At 41.7% G+C, this 16477-nt stretch overlaps 2 protein-coding genes across 5 annotated transcripts; one reads left to right on the top strand and one right to left on the bottom strand.

Annotated features, from left to right (window-relative positions):
- Positions 1-7240: 7240 nt before the first annotated feature.
- Positions 7241-12093, bottom strand: C11H11orf1 (chromosome 11 C11orf1 homolog). 3 transcript variants are annotated; one of them, XM_027580670.2, is made up of 4 exons: positions 11765-12084; positions 9349-9579; positions 8782-8848; positions 7998-8297 (listed from the first exon to the last, which is right to left on the bottom strand). In XM_027580670.2, the coding sequence occupies exons 1-4, from the start codon at positions 11804-11806 to the stop codon at positions 8122-8124; spliced, it is 516 nt and encodes a 171-aa protein (XP_027436471.2). In that variant the 5' UTR covers positions 11807-12084; the 3' UTR covers positions 7998-8121. The 3 variants fall into 3 exon arrangements, with proteins under 3 accessions (XP_027436473.2, XP_027436471.2, XP_027436470.2); XM_027580669.2 differs by lacking the exon at positions 11765-12084 and adding an exon at positions 10346-10562; XM_027580672.2 differs by lacking the exon at positions 8782-8848 and having other exon boundaries at positions 7241-8297; positions 11765-12093.
- Positions 12094-12222: 129 nt separating this feature from the next.
- FDXACB1 (ferredoxin-fold anticodon binding domain containing 1) lies at positions 12223-16205 on the top strand. Of its 2 annotated transcripts, XM_027580661.2 has the most exons (5): positions 12223-12413; positions 12632-12788; positions 13697-13900; positions 14292-14450; positions 14821-16205. In XM_027580661.2, the coding sequence occupies exons 1-5, from the start codon at positions 12242-12244 to the stop codon at positions 16001-16003; spliced, it is 1875 nt and encodes a 624-aa protein (XP_027436462.2). In that variant the 5' UTR covers positions 12223-12241; the 3' UTR covers positions 16004-16205. The 2 variants fall into 2 exon arrangements, with proteins under 2 accessions (XP_027436462.2, XP_027436463.2); XM_027580662.2 differs by lacking the exon at positions 14292-14450.
- Positions 16206-16477: the final 272 nt, after the last annotated feature.

The raw sequence follows: 16477 nt of genomic DNA, 5'->3' as shown, positions 1-16477 counted from the left end.
TAAGTATGTTGAGTTTGTGGCCCTTTGGGAATTCAAATGGGGATACTCAATAAGTAGTTGGTTATGTACCTCCAGAGCTCTGGAGACACATCTAGTATGGAAGTAGGAATTTAGAATATGGAAGGACATAGGTGAGAGTGATACTACCATTTAGGATTAGCCAAAAGAAGCTGGGGGATGGCCGAAAACAGAATCACTGGAAAGGCAAACTTACGGGATGGGCAGAGAAAGATGAGCTCATAAAAGAGACAAAGAAGTGTCTCAGAAAGATTGGAGGAAAAAATATTTAGCATGACATCACAGAAACCAAGGGAAGAAAGAGGTAAGTAGTCAGGTGGATTATCAAATGCAGAATATAAAAGTGAAATAACCTATGAGCTGAAGTGTCCAGTAGATATAGCAAAACTTTCACCTTCATAGATACAGTGTCAGGGAAGTGGTAGATTAAAGAGTAAATGGGAGACAGATACCTTGATAAGAGAGAACAGTAAGTTCACAGGTGATGCAATCTCTTTGTTACTAACGCATAGAAGTGGTAGAATTGTTTTTAAGCAGAAAAAGTAAATAACAATATGGATAAATGAATATGAAAATATTTAAATGACTAAAAATAAAATTCAGGAGAATGGGCATATTGACCAATATATACAAATGATATAATCACCTGCCCAAACAACCCAAACAGAATCAGTAGACAAACTATTAGAACCAATAAAAGAGTTCAGCAAGTTTATAGGATACAATCTTGAACATTGTTCTGGTGATCTATTCCTGCATATCAAACTATCCCAAAACTTAGTAGCTTAAGAATCATTTTATTAGACCTTACTACTTATATAGCACAGGGCTCAGCCGGGCAATTCTTTTTTTTTTTTTTTAAGATTTTATTTATTTATTTGACAGAGAGAGAGACAAAGTGAGAGGGAACACAAGCAGGGGGAGTGGGAGAGGGAGAAGCAGGCTTCCTGCGGAGCAGGGAGCCCGATGCAGGGCTGGATCCCAGGACCCTGGGATCATGACCTGAGCCGAAGGCAGACGCCTAATGACTGAGCCACCCAGGCGCCCCTCAGCCGGGAAATTTTTGAGCTTCTCATGACATTGAGTGGGGTCAGTTGGTGGTTTTCAGGCTTCAAGATGACTTAACCCTCATTCTTTTTTTTTTTTAAGTTTTTTTTTTTTTAAGATTTTAGTTATTTATTTGACAGAGAGAGTGAGAGAGCACAAGCAGGGGAAGCAGGAGCAGGAGAAGGAGAAGCAGGCTACCCGCTGAGCAGGGAGCCTGATGCGGGGCTTGATCCCAGGACCCTGGGATCATGAGCTGAGCCAAAGGCAGACGCTTAACCATCTGAGCCACCCAGGGGCCCCTTAACCCTCATTCTTGCTGCTTTGGCGAAGATGGTTGGAAGGCTGGGCTCAGCTGGGCCCCTCTCCCTCTCTTTGTACGGAGTGGGGCCTTTCTATAGGGTATTTCCATCAGGTAGCTGGACTTATGGGCTCCAGGAAGGAGTATTCCACAAGACAGGAGGTGAAATCTGCTAGTTTCTTAAAGCCTGGGCCTAGGAACCTGTACAGTGTTACTTTTGCCATATTTTTGGGGTCAAAGCAGTTGCAGAGTCTGTCTACATTTAAAAGGAAGGGGCATAGACTTCCACCTTTTGATAAGAGGGGTGTCAAAGAATTTGTGGCCTTCTTTAATCCTCCACAGAAGCCAAGAGAAAGGGACAAGAATATATATGTAATCTCTAAAATTTATAAGAGATTTATAGCATTAGTACCTGGAATATACAAAGAACCCTGCAAATCAGGAAAAGGACAGCTGCTCCAATAAAAAAAATGTGGACAGTGACTGTACATATGAAAATTATAGAAGTGGGAACCAAAAAGCCAACATGCATACAAAGAAAGGCTGAAAATCATCCGTAGTCGGTGAAATGCCAGTCAAAGTAACAACAAGCTGTCATTTTACAATAGGCTTTTTCGATATTGCATTAGTGATATTTTGGGCCAGATAATTCTTTGTTGTGGGGGCTCTTCTGTGCATTGTAGGATGTTTAGTGGCACTCCTGGCCTTTACCCACTGGATGCAGTAGACATATCAGTTGTAACAATCAAAAATGTCTCTAGACATTGCCAATTGTCTCCTGAAGGACAAAATTGCTCCTATTTGAGAACCACTGCTTTACACACCTATCAGCTTGGCAAAAAATAGAAAGTTGGTTAATGCTAAGTATGGCAGGGATATGGCGACATGGGAGCCTCAGGCACTGCTGGTGGATGTGTGGGCAGCACAACCATTCTTGAGAACAACAGCCAATTTAAATGTACCATTACCTCATTACCCAGCAATTCAGTCTCTATAAAGAGCCATATATGACGATGTTCTCTGCAGCTTTGTTTGACAGTGGGGAGTTAGAGACAAATTACAAACTGGTGGCAGAACACTCCAGCTAACAACAAAGGAAAATACATTTTGTTTTCAGTGCACATGGAACAAGAAAAACCATACATGAGGCCAGAAACAAGACTTACCAAATTTTATTTTATTTTTTAAAAGATTTATTTATTTATTTGAGAGAGAGAGAGAGCGTGAGCTGGAGGGGGAGAGGGAGAGAGAATCTTAAGCAGACCCCACACTGAGCACAGAGCCCAATGTGGGGCTCGATCTCACAACCCAGAGATCACGACCCGAGCCAAAAATCAAGAGTCAGTCACCCAATGTGGGGCTTGAACTCACAGTCCAAAGATCAAGAGTCATATGCTCTCCCGACTGAGCCAGCCAGGTGCCCCTTAAGAAAATGAATTTCTTAATTCATTCTATGAGGCCAGTATTGCCCTGATACCAAAGCCAGACAAAGATATTACCAGAAAGGAAAACTACAAACCAATACCCTTTATGAATATTGATGCAAAAATCAACAGCATATTAGCAAATTGATTCAGCAGCATATTAAGAGGATACATTACAACCAAGTGAGATTTATTCCTGGAATTCAAAGTTGATTCAACATAAAAAAAATCATGTAATACACCATATTAACAGAATGAAGGGGAAAAAATGATAATCTCAAATGATGCAGAAAAAAACATTTGATAGAACTCAGTATCTTTTCATGATAAAATATACTCAACTAGAAATAGCAGGAAATTACCGCAACAAAATAAAGACCATATATGAAAAACTCACAGCTGACATCATACTAGGAGGTGAAGATTGAAAGCTTTTCCTTAAAGATCAGGATCAAGACAAGAATGTTCATTTTCACCACTTCTATTTAATATATTATTGGCAGTTCTAGCCAGAGCAATTAGGCAAGAAAAATAAAAGCGTCCAAATTGGAAGAGAAGAAATGAGATTACCTCTGTTTACAGATGACATGATCTTACATGTAGAGATCCCTAAAGATTTCACAAAAAATTCTCTAGAGCTAATAAAGAAATACACCAAAGTTGCAGGATTCAAAACCAACACACAAAATCAGCTACATTTCTATATGCTAATAAAGAATAATCCCAAAAGGAAATTAAGAAAACAAATCTATTTATAAAAGCATCAAAAAATAGCGTGGAATAGGGCGCCTGGGTGGCTCAGTTGATTAAGCGACTGCCTTCAGCTCAGGTCAGGATCCTGGAGTCCCAGGATCGAGTCCCACATCAGATTCCCTGCTCGGCAGGGAGTCTGCTTCTCCCTCTGCCCCTCCCCCCCATGCTCTCCTCTCTCTCTCTCTCTCTCTCTCAAATAAATAAAGAAATCTTGAAAAAAGTAGTGTGGAATAAACTCAACTAAGGAGGCAAAAGACTTATACACTGAAAACAATAAAACATGGCTGAAAGAAATTAAAGACACAAATAAATGGAAAGAAAGACATCACACATTCATGGACTAGAAGACTTAATATTGTCAAGATATCAATACTTCCTAAAGCAATCCACAGATTCACTTCAATCCCTATAAAAATTTCAATGCTTTTCCAGAAATAGAAAAATTCACCCTAAAATTCATATGGAATCGCAAGGGACCCTGAATAGCCAAAATCATCTTTAAAAAGAAGAACAAAGTTGGAAGACTCATATATCCTAATTTCAAAACTTATTAACAAATTATAGTAATAAAAAAACAGCGGGGTATCAGCATAAAAACAGATATACAGACCAATGGAATAGAATACAGGGGCCAGAAATAAACCATCATGTATATGGTTAAATGGTGTTTGACAAAGATACCAAGTCCATTCAATGAGAGAAAGTACAGTCTTTTCAACAAATGATCCTGAGAAAACTGCGTATCCACATGCAAAAGAATGAAGCTGGACCCCTACTTTACACCATATACAAAGTTAACTCAAAAAGGATCAAAGTCTTAATTATAAGAGCAAAAACTGTAGAATCTTAGAAGAAAACATATGGGAAAAAATTCATAATATTGACTTTGGCAAGGATTTCTTGGATGACACCAAAAGTTTAGGCAACAACAGAAAAAATGGATAAACTGGACTTCATCATAATTGAATACTTTTGTGCATCAAAGGGCACTGTTAAAAGAGTGAAAGTACAATCCATAGAGTGGGAGAAAATATTTGCAAATCCTGTATCTGACTAGGAATTAATATCCAGAATATATAAAGAACTCCTACAACAAAAAGGCAAACAACTCATTTCAAAAATGGGCAAAGAACTTGAATAAATGTTTCTCCAAAGATATACAAATAGCTAAAAAGCACATGAAAAGATGCTCAATATCACTAGCCATTAGGGAAGTGTAAATCTAAACCACAATGGATACCATTCTATACCCACTAGGATAGTTATTATAAAAACCAAAACCAAAATAAGTGTCTGTAAGGATGTGGAAAAGTTAGAATCCTTGTGCATCCAGTTGAGCATTTCCAAACTGTTAAACACAGAATGACCATATGGATCAAGCAATTCCACTTCTGGGTATATTCCCAAAAGAATTGGAAGTGGGGACTCAAACAGATACTTGTACACCAATGTTCGTAACAGGACTACTCAGAATAGACAAAAGGTGAAAACAACCCAAGTATCCATTAACAGATGAATGGAGTAGCAAAATGTAGTAAATATATAATGTAATATTATTCAGCCTTTTTAAAAAATTTTTTATTATGTTAATCACCATATATTACATCATTAGTTTTTGATGTAGTGTTCCAGTCTTAAAAGGAATGTATCCTATAATACGGATGAACCTTGAAAACATGCTAAACAAAATAAACCAGACACAAAAGAACAAATATGACATGATTCGTCTTATATGAGTTTCCTAGAATAGGCAAATTCATAGAGACAGAAAGAACAGTGGTTACTAGGGGCTAGGAGAAGGGGGGAATGAGAAGTCAGTGTTTAATTGGTACAGAACTTCAGTTTGGGATAACGAAAACGTTCTGGAAATAGTGCTAATAGTTGCACAACTCTGTGAATATACTTAATGCCACTGAATTGTACACTTAAAAATAGTTAAAATGGGGGGATCCTGGCTGGCTCAGTCGGTAAGAGCGTGTGACTCTTGATCTCGCGGCTGTAAGCTCAAGCCCCAGGTTGGGCGACTGACTCTTGATTTTGGCCCAGGTCGTGATGTCAGGGTTGTGGGATCGAGCCCCATGTCGGTCTTCACGCTCAGTGTGGAGTCTGCTTGTGCCTCCTCTCCCTCTGCTCCTCCCCTCCCCTCTCTCTCTCAAATAAATAAAATCTTAAAAATAAAGAGATAAATCTTGAAAAAAATCATTAACATGGTAAGTTTATGCTATATATATCTTACTACAATTTTAAAAATATCCTGGACACACAGGAAATAGGATATATAACATATAAACTTAAAATAAGTGCCTATAAAATATTATTCATATTTCAAGAGCACATACTAATTACGAGAATTAGTAGGAGACAACTCAAATTCGTTTTTTTAAAGATTTTATTTATTTATTTGAGAGAGAGAGAGCATGAGATGGGGGAGGGTCAGAGGGAGAAGCAGACTCCCTGGGAGCCTGATGTGGGACTCGATCCCGAGACTCCAGAATCATGACCTGAGCCGAAGGCACTTGTTTGACCAACTGAGCCACCCGGGCGCCCTTGAACTCTTTTTTAAAAAATATTTATTTATTTATTTTAGAGAGAGAACATGCACGTGATTGGGAGAGGCAGAGGGAGAGAGAATCTAAAGCAGAGGAGCCTGATGGGGCGCTTGATCTCACAACCCTGAGATCATGACCTGAGCCCAAATCAAGAGTTGGATGCTTAACTGACTGAGCCACTCAGGTGTCCCAATTACTCAAATTCGAAAGCTGATGTAACAACTCAACGTGGTTTCTACCAACTGCTTGAAGAAAAACAATGTAAAAGTATTTCATTTATTAGATATTAAAATTTACAAAATTATCATAATTATAATAGCGAGGTAATTAAGGCATTGTGGCTAAGATAGCATATGTAATGACAGTTCGGCCGATGGAATGTTTCAGAGAGCCCGGAAACAGGCCTAAGTATCAACACAGACAGTTGATTTACAGTAAAAATGGTATTCAAGAGCAGTGGAGAAAGTACATTCTTTTCAATAATTAATGCTAGAAAAACTGGATAGTCATATAGAAAAAAATGAAACTCAGTTACTACCTAACATCATATACAACATAAATTCCATATCTGTGTATGTAACATAAAATAGTGAAAGTTTGGGAGAAAATATATGGGAGACATCTCCCATCTATTATATTGTCATAATAAACAGGAGGGAGAGAAAAGAAAAAAGGAAAATATTGATGTTTAAACATGTTAAAATTTAGACTGTTGCCTCCCTGTGTTCACTAACCCCAAACTATTCCCAATTCTGTCTCAATCCCTACCAGTTTCCCACTTTGAAAGACTCATCTTAAAACAAAAAAGCCCTTACCCCAAATCTCTAAAAATACCCTAACATCCGCCCTTTTTTTTTTAAGGCTTTATTTATTTATTTGAGAGAGAGAGAGAATGAGAGATAATAGAGAGCACGAGAGGGAGGAGGGTCAGAGGGAGGAGCAGACTCCCCGCTGAGCAGGGAGCCCGATGTGGGACTCGATCCCGGGACTCCAGGATCATGACCTGAGCCGAAGGCAGTCGCTTAACCTACTGAGCCACCCAGGCGCCCCACGTCCGCCCTTCTTTTAAAAAAAAGATCTTATTTTTCCATTTGAGAGAGAGAGTGAGAGAGTGAGCACGAGCAGGGGGAAGAGCAGAGGGAGAAGTAGACTCCTCGCTGAGCAGGGAGCTTGTCGTGGGGCTCAATCCCAGGACTCCAGGATCATGACCTGAGCCGAAGGCAGACGCTTAACCCACTGAGACACCCAGGCGCCCCTAACATCCCCTTCTGAATTCTCACCAAGATCGTATCAAGTTGATGTGCCTCCTTGCTACAGGTTTAATCACTCAGCTTTGTTTGATGAACAGGTTTCCTTGATGGTCTTTGTGGGGGAATAAAAAATCGACAGTCTTTATCTTTTTAAGATATATACTGAAATCTTTATAGACAAAAGGATATCATTTCTGAGATCTGCTCCAAAATTAATGAAAAAAATAGAGAAAGTATATAGGGATAGTTAAGATCGATCATAAATTGTTGAAGGTGGGTAATGGTACATGGGAGTTCATTATACTACTCTAATTCTGTATGTTTTAAATCCACTCTAATAATTGTAAAAACTTATTTTTCTCTTTTTTTAGTCCTTAAGAGGGCATGTTCATTAAGGTCACAATAGAGTTACAATATCTGACTGAGATTGCCAGGTTCACATGCAGGAAGCACTTAGGCAAACATAACCTAAGTCATGGTGGATTTTGGAGTTCTGCCATGGATGGAAAGTGGGGAAGAGCAAAGTAGTTGTTGATTTGAAATAATTCTTTTTAATCCCCTCCTACTACAACCTCATAATTTAGAACTAAGGGCAGATATAATTAACTTAAATTTGACATTTAAATCTTGGTTAAAACAAATAAAAAAGGGTAGGGAATATTTTCTGTGCTTTCTTTATTCAGACAGTGAAACTGTGTTACAGTCAGCTAAATTCTTAGTTGTGCTTAGAATGTGCTCCCTCCTACAATTTACTCTGGAAAAATGAAGATTCTTATTCTTTCTTAGAATCCTGGACCCTGAAATGGGCAGTTAGGACGATTCCATATACATGCAGGGTGATGCCCAGTTTGAGGCTCTGAGTAGCTAGTCATATAAGTTGACTTTTCTGTGCATTTGTATCGAGGAGGATCTAGCTCAGGTTGATGTCCTGGAAACCAGTGAGGCTCTCTCTTAAACCCTGAGAGAAGAAAGAGAAGGAAAGGCAAGTGGAATCAGTCAACAACAACGAGCCTTAGTAACCGGTCTTGTTCTTATTTCTGAGGGAAAATTTTTGAGTCTAGTGAGTACTGTCAAAATTGAGAAAAGAGAAAAATCAGGGGTGCCTAGGTGTCTCAGTCAGTTAAGTGTCTCCCTTCGGCGCAGGTCATGGTCCCAGGGTCCTGGGATCAAGTGCCGCATGGGGCTCCCTGCTCCATGGGGAGCCTGCTTCACCCTCTCCCTCTGCCTGCCACTCCCCCTGCTCGTGCTTGTGCTCTCTCTCTCTCTGTCAAATAAATAAACAAAATCTTTAAAAAAAAAGAGAAAAATCATTTACTCATTCACTTATTCACTCATTCAATTTACTTTTATTTGAGCTCCTTCTATGTTCCAGACATCAGTGTCTGGACCTAACATCAGTTAGGTCCTGAGAATATAAAGATCGAAAAGAATAGTCCACCTACTATGAGTTGAAAGTGGCATTTTGTTGTTATAGCTCATATCATATGATGTTTCAAAGTAGTGTCCAAACTGGAAAGAAAAAGTAATCAGTTAAAAATATAGGAGTCTACACTTAATGTTGGAAAATAAAGGACACAATGAAATGAATTTTGACAGACTGTCATATTTTGGATTAACTAGAGGTCTATATGTTGTTAGTCTACATTCTACTAACTTTCATATCCTTTGTTTACTTGTTTGTTTAGGAGACACTTTAGGGCAAAATGCAGATAAATGACAAGTCTAGGTAGGCAGCCTGAGTCAGAAGACATATATTTATGTAGATGAAGAAAGTCTAAAGAGAAGCAAGAGAAAAGGAGTACTTCCCATTCTTTTACTACTTTACTATTCTACTTGATAGTAAAGTAGGACAGCCGTTCCACCTAAAGACTGCTGTCCACTCCCAACCACCTCACTGAACCGAGAGGCCTCAGAGATGTGAGCGTGGAAGTTATCAGATTCGTACTTCTAAAATGGCCACTGGCATTTCTTTTGCTAACGGAAGGAAAGAGAAGAGAAAGTTAGATTACCTGGGAAGGCAAGGGTTTGGGCTGCACGATATTCCTTAGGTCATATCCTTCCTGGTTCCAGTTTCCCATCAGGGTACGGTTTGAATAGGCATTCTCATTAGTGGTACATCTCCATCCATACTGGAAAAACTTGGACATATCGTTCCAATCTGTCCACACTTCAGCATGGCCATCTGCATTAATGAGGCTGCCATAGTGTGGATTAGCTAGGAAATAGGCAAGGTGCTGTCTCTGGGAAAAGGCGAGAACAGAAAGGCTAGTTGCATAAACTAGGGAACAGAAAAGGCACTCATCCCTTTCTCCCTCCTGGCCAAGTATAACATAAGCACACCTTACTAAGGATCTAGGCTTTCCTCCCAATTTAATTGTGGTTCCGTTTCTTTCTCTCCTGGTCCGTGAATCCTTTGACCTAGCCAATCACAAGTAGCAGATGGCTAGGTACATCAAATGCCAACCCCCAAAGACGGGAAAACCTTCAGTATCCCCAATACTATATGGAAAACTAGCTAAATGTTCAGGAAATTTTGAGATGTAAGAGTTTAAGGACTGAGGATATTACTATAGCCAAAGAGAATAGGGACAAGTGAAAGTTGGATAACTAGATAACACAACAAAGGTTCAATAAATGATAGTTTCCTTCCTTCTGGTCTCAGCTCAAATGCCACTTCTTCCATGATGTCTTCCAAGTTAACTTCTCTCTCCTTTGTCTCACACAGAATGGTATCTTCGTATCTTTAGCTTTCGACCATACATTAGAATTCTTCAAGTATGTGTTGAATCTCCTATGTTGAACTGTGTACATCCCTTTAGGAGAGGCCCTGTGTCTTATTATTATACCCTCTCCCTCTGCCTGCTCTCCCAGTCAATGGTGCTTTGCATGTGTATCAGGTGACCAATGTCTGAATTTCAATTTTTTTGTAAGGACTCAAAAGCCTAGTCATTTTTATTTTAGGCCAAAAGATGACCGTGGTCCCTTGGCTTGGAGGCAAGACAATACCTTCACTGAAGAAGAGCATTTTGATGCTGAGTGGCTTGTGTTGTTTGAAGAATTTGTAGGAAAGTGACAGAAAGTATTATTCAGCTGTTCCATTTTCTTTAAAGGAAGAGGTATCACCAAACTTGGCCTTCCCGTTCTCCAAAGAAAGAATGTAGGTCACCCAGATCACCATGGCCAGGAGGCCATGATTTGGGAGTCACCACCCACCGAGCCACCTTTCCACAGGTAGGGACAAAGTCAATACTGTAGCCCTCATACCATGTGCCTTTGTGAAGAGAGATGTGTGCACTGATGTCAACAAATAGCATGATGACTAAAGAGTAATTCCTGCAAAGTCTGACAAGCCTAGCACTCACACTGTACACCAAGAGGACACTGACCTTGGGGCTATAAGGACAGACATCACCATCCACTCAGTTGCCCAAGGCCAAAACCTGTGGCTCATCTTTGACTCTGATTTATCTTTCAACCCCTTATATCCAACCAAACTCTAGGTCTTACTGATTTTTGAATCAGACCACTACCCTCCATCCCCACTGCCAAGTTCCAGTTTAGATCACTACCAGCTTTTGTCACCATTATTGCTGTAGTTGCCTCTCTGATCTCCTTGCCATCAGCCTTGGTCTTCTCCAATCCTTTCTCCATAGTAAAGAAGAATGGTGTGAAAATGAAAATCTAATTGTGTCATCTTCCTATTTAAAAGCTGGCCACTGTTCGAATAAGACTCAGGCTGCTAAAATGGCTTTCGGTGTTCTATATGATCTGGCCCCTGCTTAACTCTTCCTTCTCCCCTGTTACCCACTCTCCCTCCAACTACATTTCAGCCAAACTCAAGGATTCTGTTTCTCCATCATGCTTTTGCAAATACTGTTCCTCCTGCCTCTTCACTTCTCTTTACCCGGGTCAGGTATACTCCCCCCTTCCCCCTTAGCTTTTTTCTTTTTTTAAAAAAAGATTTTATTTATTTGAGAAAGAGAGAGAGCGAGCGAGCGCACAAGCGGGGGGGAGGGGTAGGCAGAGGGAGAGGGAGAAGCAGACACCCCGCTGAGCAGGGAGCCTGATGCGGAGCTCATCCCAGGACCCTGGGATCATGACCTGAGCCGAAGGCAGGCTCTTAAGTGACTGAGCCACCCAGAATTCAGGTTCACTTCATTTAGGGAATCTTTCCACTTCATCCCAGAGGTTGGTAAGGTTCTAAATCTTTCTGCGTGCCCTACAGCACCCTGAGTGACTCCTCACAGCGCCGCATCCCACCGTACCAGAATTGCCTCTTTTGCTGTGCAGTCCCCATCAGACTATAAGCTCAGTGAAAACACAGGCCACATCTTATTCATCCATGTATTTAGCCGCCCTCACAGTGGCCTGGCACATAACAGGCACTCAGTATTTCTTGAATGAATAAAAAGGAGATAGAAGCACCTGGAGAAATCCCGCGCAGCAGAGACAATGGACAGCAGCCATTTCGGACGAGAGGAAGGCTACGCTGGGACCACAACAAGCTGAATACAGCCCAACCTCTCGGCCTCGGCCCCGCCCCTTTCCTTTCACTCAGAACTCGCCTCTCCCGGGCTCTGTGCCTGTGCGCTAGTGACTGCTTGTGACCTCATGCAGGTGTGACGAAGTCTCTCAGGGCAGCCGTCGGGCTAAAAGGCATTTATTTTGACACTCCTGAGGGTGTGAGGGAGTGAGGGGACGGGGTGGTCGGTGTCTCGCTTTTGCACTCATTGTCTATTTTCCCCCCTGCAGTCTCAGCACCAGTTTCTCAAGACTACTGGACGCTGTCGGTACATCATCAATCAGCGACGGACGAAGAGGAGGCCCGCCGAGACCCCCACGGAGGAAGTGACGTAAGAAACTGGCGCCTCCGAGGACGCGAGCGGGGAGGAGGTTGAGGCCATGGCCCCTCGGCGCCTCCTGTTGGTTGGGGAGGGGAATTTCTCCTTCGCCGCTGCGCTGAGCGAGACCCTGGATGCGAGCGCCCGAGTAACCGCCACCTGCCTCCAGCGCCCGGCCGACTTGGCCCGGGATCCGGTGGCCGGGGAGAATCTGCAGCGCCTGCGCGAGCGAGGTAGCGAGGCCAACCCCTCCGCGAAGCCCCGCCCCCCTACTGGCGCGGCCTGAAGTGCAAGGGGTGGGCACGTGCGGCTGTAGGGCACGCGTAGCTTGGTTTTGAGCGTTGGGTTCCCTGAAAGCCGGCAGTGGGCTTGGACCTGGGTTGTCTTGCACTGCCCAGGTTAGGGAGGGATTCAGGTCTTGAGATACCCTCCTGTCTATATTTCGTGCTAGGTACTGAGGTACGTTTTGGTGTGGACTGCACCCGGCTGGCAGATGCCTTCGAACTGCACCAGAGGGAGTTTGATCGAATTTATTTTAATTTTCCGCACTGTGGACGAAAAGCTGGAGTAGCTAAGAACAGGGAACTGCTTGCCAAGTTTTTCCAGAGGTGAGGAAATGAGACCGCTCACAAGTAAAATATTTAAGATGTGCATTACATAGTTACTGCACTCACGCATTTTAGTTTGAGAAATAAGGCATATGTCTGTAAGTTAAATGTGATAGGTTTAGAGAGACTATAAAGCTCCAGAGGAACCCACAATCTAGTTGGAAAGGCAGACATGTAACCCTAAAAGTTAAATAAAAGTACGAATAGTATGTATGCTCTTGGGTGTGTAAAAGGAGGATCACCTATTTTGGATAATGCAAAATAATGGTAGCCAGTATAATCTAATGGCTAAAAGCATGGATTCAAATCCCCACCCACCACTTAATAGTTGTATGATTTGGGGTAAGCTTCCTTGACCCTTACTTGCTTTTGCTTCTTCATCCATAAACTGAGGATACTGAGGGTAACTACCTCAGATTAATGTGAACTTAAAACAGTGCTTTACACTATTATACCAAAACATGTGGTACTCTTGGAGGACTCTAGGGGTCATAGTTGTCAAGAAGGTTTTCACACAGCCAGGATTTTAAGTTAGTATTTGAAATACAGAATTTTAATAGGAAGGGAGTGAAAAGAACAATTTTCTAAACTGGGAAGAACAGCCCGATTAGTGAATCACATATAGGAACTTTGCAGACATTGACCTTTCTATGACATTAGAGGAACAATGCAGATACAAAGCCAGATAATACCCTGGTCAGCCACTAGTATCAGTTATGAGTTGAACATTGAATTTACATTCTTACTTCCAGCTACTTCCTTTGCATGTTTGAAGTCTATAGACCTTTGTAAAAAGACACAATTGGATTTTAATTATTTCACAGCCAAACCAAGTATATACAGCTTGCTTTCTATGGTAATTTCAACTTGTTACTGATAAATTGCTGGTGTCCACCTCTCCCTATTAGCTGTAAAGATGTTCTTGCAGAGGAAGGAGAAGTGCATGTGGCATTGTGCAGAGGACAAGGTGGGACTCCTGCTGATAAGCCCATGAGAGAATGGCACAACAGTTGGCAAGTGGTTGCCATGGCAGCTCTGGGGGGGTTCATTTTAAGTGACGTGCATCCCTTCAGCTGTGAGGTTGTGCCAGGGTACAAGTGCACTGGATATAGGTGAGTAATATCAGACATCTAAGCCTTTTTCATCTCTCATACTAATAATGAAAAAAATCTCTTAGGCAAACTTTCCCCTACCAATTTCCTGCTTTGGTCTCTAGAAATGCTTGCTTTTAAAAATAATGACAATAGGGGCGCCTGGGTGGCTCAGTCGTTAAGCGTCTGCCTTCAGCTCAGGTCATGGTCCCAGGGTCCTGGGATCGAGCCACGCATCGGGCTCCCTGGTCAGCGGGAAGCCTGCTTCTCCCTCTCCCACTCCCCCTGCTTGTGTTCCCTCTCTCGCTGTGTCTCTGTCAAATAAATAAATAAAATCTTAAAAAAATAATGACAATAAATACATTAATTAAAAAAAAATGACAGACTCCATACTTGGTGACTATTTTGCCAGGAGTCAAGATAAGTCCTTTCATGTAGAAGGTGCTTTGAACCATATCTTCACCCGGAGCTTACCCTTTGAAGGTTCACAACCCAGAATCTTCAGGATCAAACTGGGTGACCAGTGGTTTTCCTTTGCAGAACCAGATGCACTTGTAGGAAAGTTGAACAGGTAACCTGCTGTTTTACCAGAAATTACTTCTTTCTCTAGCTGTATCCTGATTGGCTTGATGGCAACTGTGTATTGAATGGTTGCTATATAAATTGTTAATGATGTTGGTGCTATGAATACTTGTCAGTCTGGCCTTACACAAGCCTTTTTAGAATTAAAATTTGTCATATTTTCCGGTATATCATACGGATGGTGGCTGTCAGAGTTCTGAAACACATGGTATCTGTTTCTGGTAGATAATTTTTTTTATTTGCTTTTAGGATCACCTTAAGGATAATTCTTTTCTATACAGCTATTTGTGCTTTTAATTCTAGATCCATTATAATTATCATTTGAAGTTAAAAAGTTTTTCTTATGTGTATTTAAACAGAGGTTTCCTAGAAGCACCTTCATGTCATCCTATCAGAACCATTAATGAGAAACTCATTGCTGAATTGGGCAAAGCTTTCCCTCTGCAGAGGCTGAAGTGTTCCTTCCCTTTTCTGCCAGAGGGAAGCACCAGTGTTCTCACTTCCTGGAATTGTGACAGTCTGTCAGCTGCCTTTTGGATTAGTCTCTGTGAAGATAACTCAAATTCTGAGTCCCTGACTGGCGGGACAACACAAGACATGGAGGACTTTCTAGTGTTATTTTCAGAATTTAGCCTTCTCAAGGATCCTGGAAGAGACAGCAAGGAAGAAGCTCATGAAGAAATCTATGGCCAAACCAAGGTCTGTCTTAGACCTTCTCTCCTAGTTCATGTTCAGGCTGTCATCCAAGGACCAGACTTCCTCCCAGGTTCCCTGCACGTCCTCAGTGGACCTGTCTTTCGGAAGTGCCACATCTTGCCTTTCACAATGCCGGCATTTCATGAGACTTTATTTATCCTTGGGTTTAATAAAAATCTAAAGGATGGTTATCTTCAGTCACTACTGGATCACCTGAAGGGCGCTCTCGATAGCCTTCTGATCCAGACATTGCTGGAGGGCTCTAAGCTGAGCAGCTCAGTGGAATTTGTCTTTCAACCAAATGGGAAAGATTATATTATTAATGTGAAGTCTCATAATTTTGGCTCAGATTGTGCCAAGGATCTGATTATTGGGTCTGTCACTACGTCTGTTACAAGCATTATACACAAGGACCAGTGTTTTATGTTTGTGTCTATGAACTTGGACCTACTAGCCATGCTTGTCTGGGGTATCTCTGACTGGAGGATGTTGTGGACCTTTGATCACCGTTTCCTGAAGAATTTTGTTCCTGGGAAAATAGAACCCTTTAAAAGCTATTCCCTGTATCCCCCGTGCTATGTGCATGATATTAGTTTTTGGTTAGATGAGAAGAAAGAATTTGATGAACTAGAGTTTCACACGGTGGCCCGAGCAGTGTCCCAGGACACTGTCATATCCATACAATTCCTTAGTCGTTTCCAGCATCCAAAGACTCAACAGGTCAGTCTCTGCTACAGATTGACTTACCAGACGTGTGACAAGGCCCTCACCCCGCAGCAGGTGGCATCAATGCAGTCCCGGTTTAGGAAAGAGATTCAGCAAAGACTACATGTAACACCTCGGTAGTTTAGTAAATTGACTTCTCAAGTGTGATCCTTGTGAGTATGGGTGCGGGTGCAGATGAAAAAGACCAATTTGGGGGCGCGTGGCTGGCTCAACTAGTTAAGCATCTGCCTTCGGCTCAGGTCATGATCTCAGGTTCCTGGGGTGGAGCCCCACGTCAGGCTCCCTGCTCAGAGGGGAGTCTGCCTCTCCCTCTCCCTCTCCCCATCCCCCCCTGCTTGTGTGTGTGTGCTCTCTCTTTCTCTCTCAAATAAAATCTTAAAAAAAAAGAAAAGAAAACAAGACCAATTTGTACCTTGTAGTCCTTTCTGGATTGTGTTTTTTGTAAAATCTTTTACCTTGTGACTCTAGCCAATGTTGGTTGACTCTAAAGAAACTTGGGGCTCTGTCACTTAAACTCATAGACTATAATGTGATTGTGACCTTTGGAGTTGTACCGTATTTTGATCCTGAGTCATGAGTAGGAAAACTAACAAA

The sequence above is a fragment of the Zalophus californianus genome, chromosome 11 (genome assembly GCF_009762305.2).
Source record: "Zalophus californianus isolate mZalCal1 chromosome 11, mZalCal1.pri.v2, whole genome shotgun sequence".
Taxonomy (NCBI): domain Eukaryota; kingdom Metazoa; phylum Chordata; class Mammalia; order Carnivora; family Otariidae; genus Zalophus; species Zalophus californianus.
The sequence above is the reverse complement of the archived record's forward strand: the minus strand, read 5'-3'. Positions and strand labels throughout refer to the sequence as shown.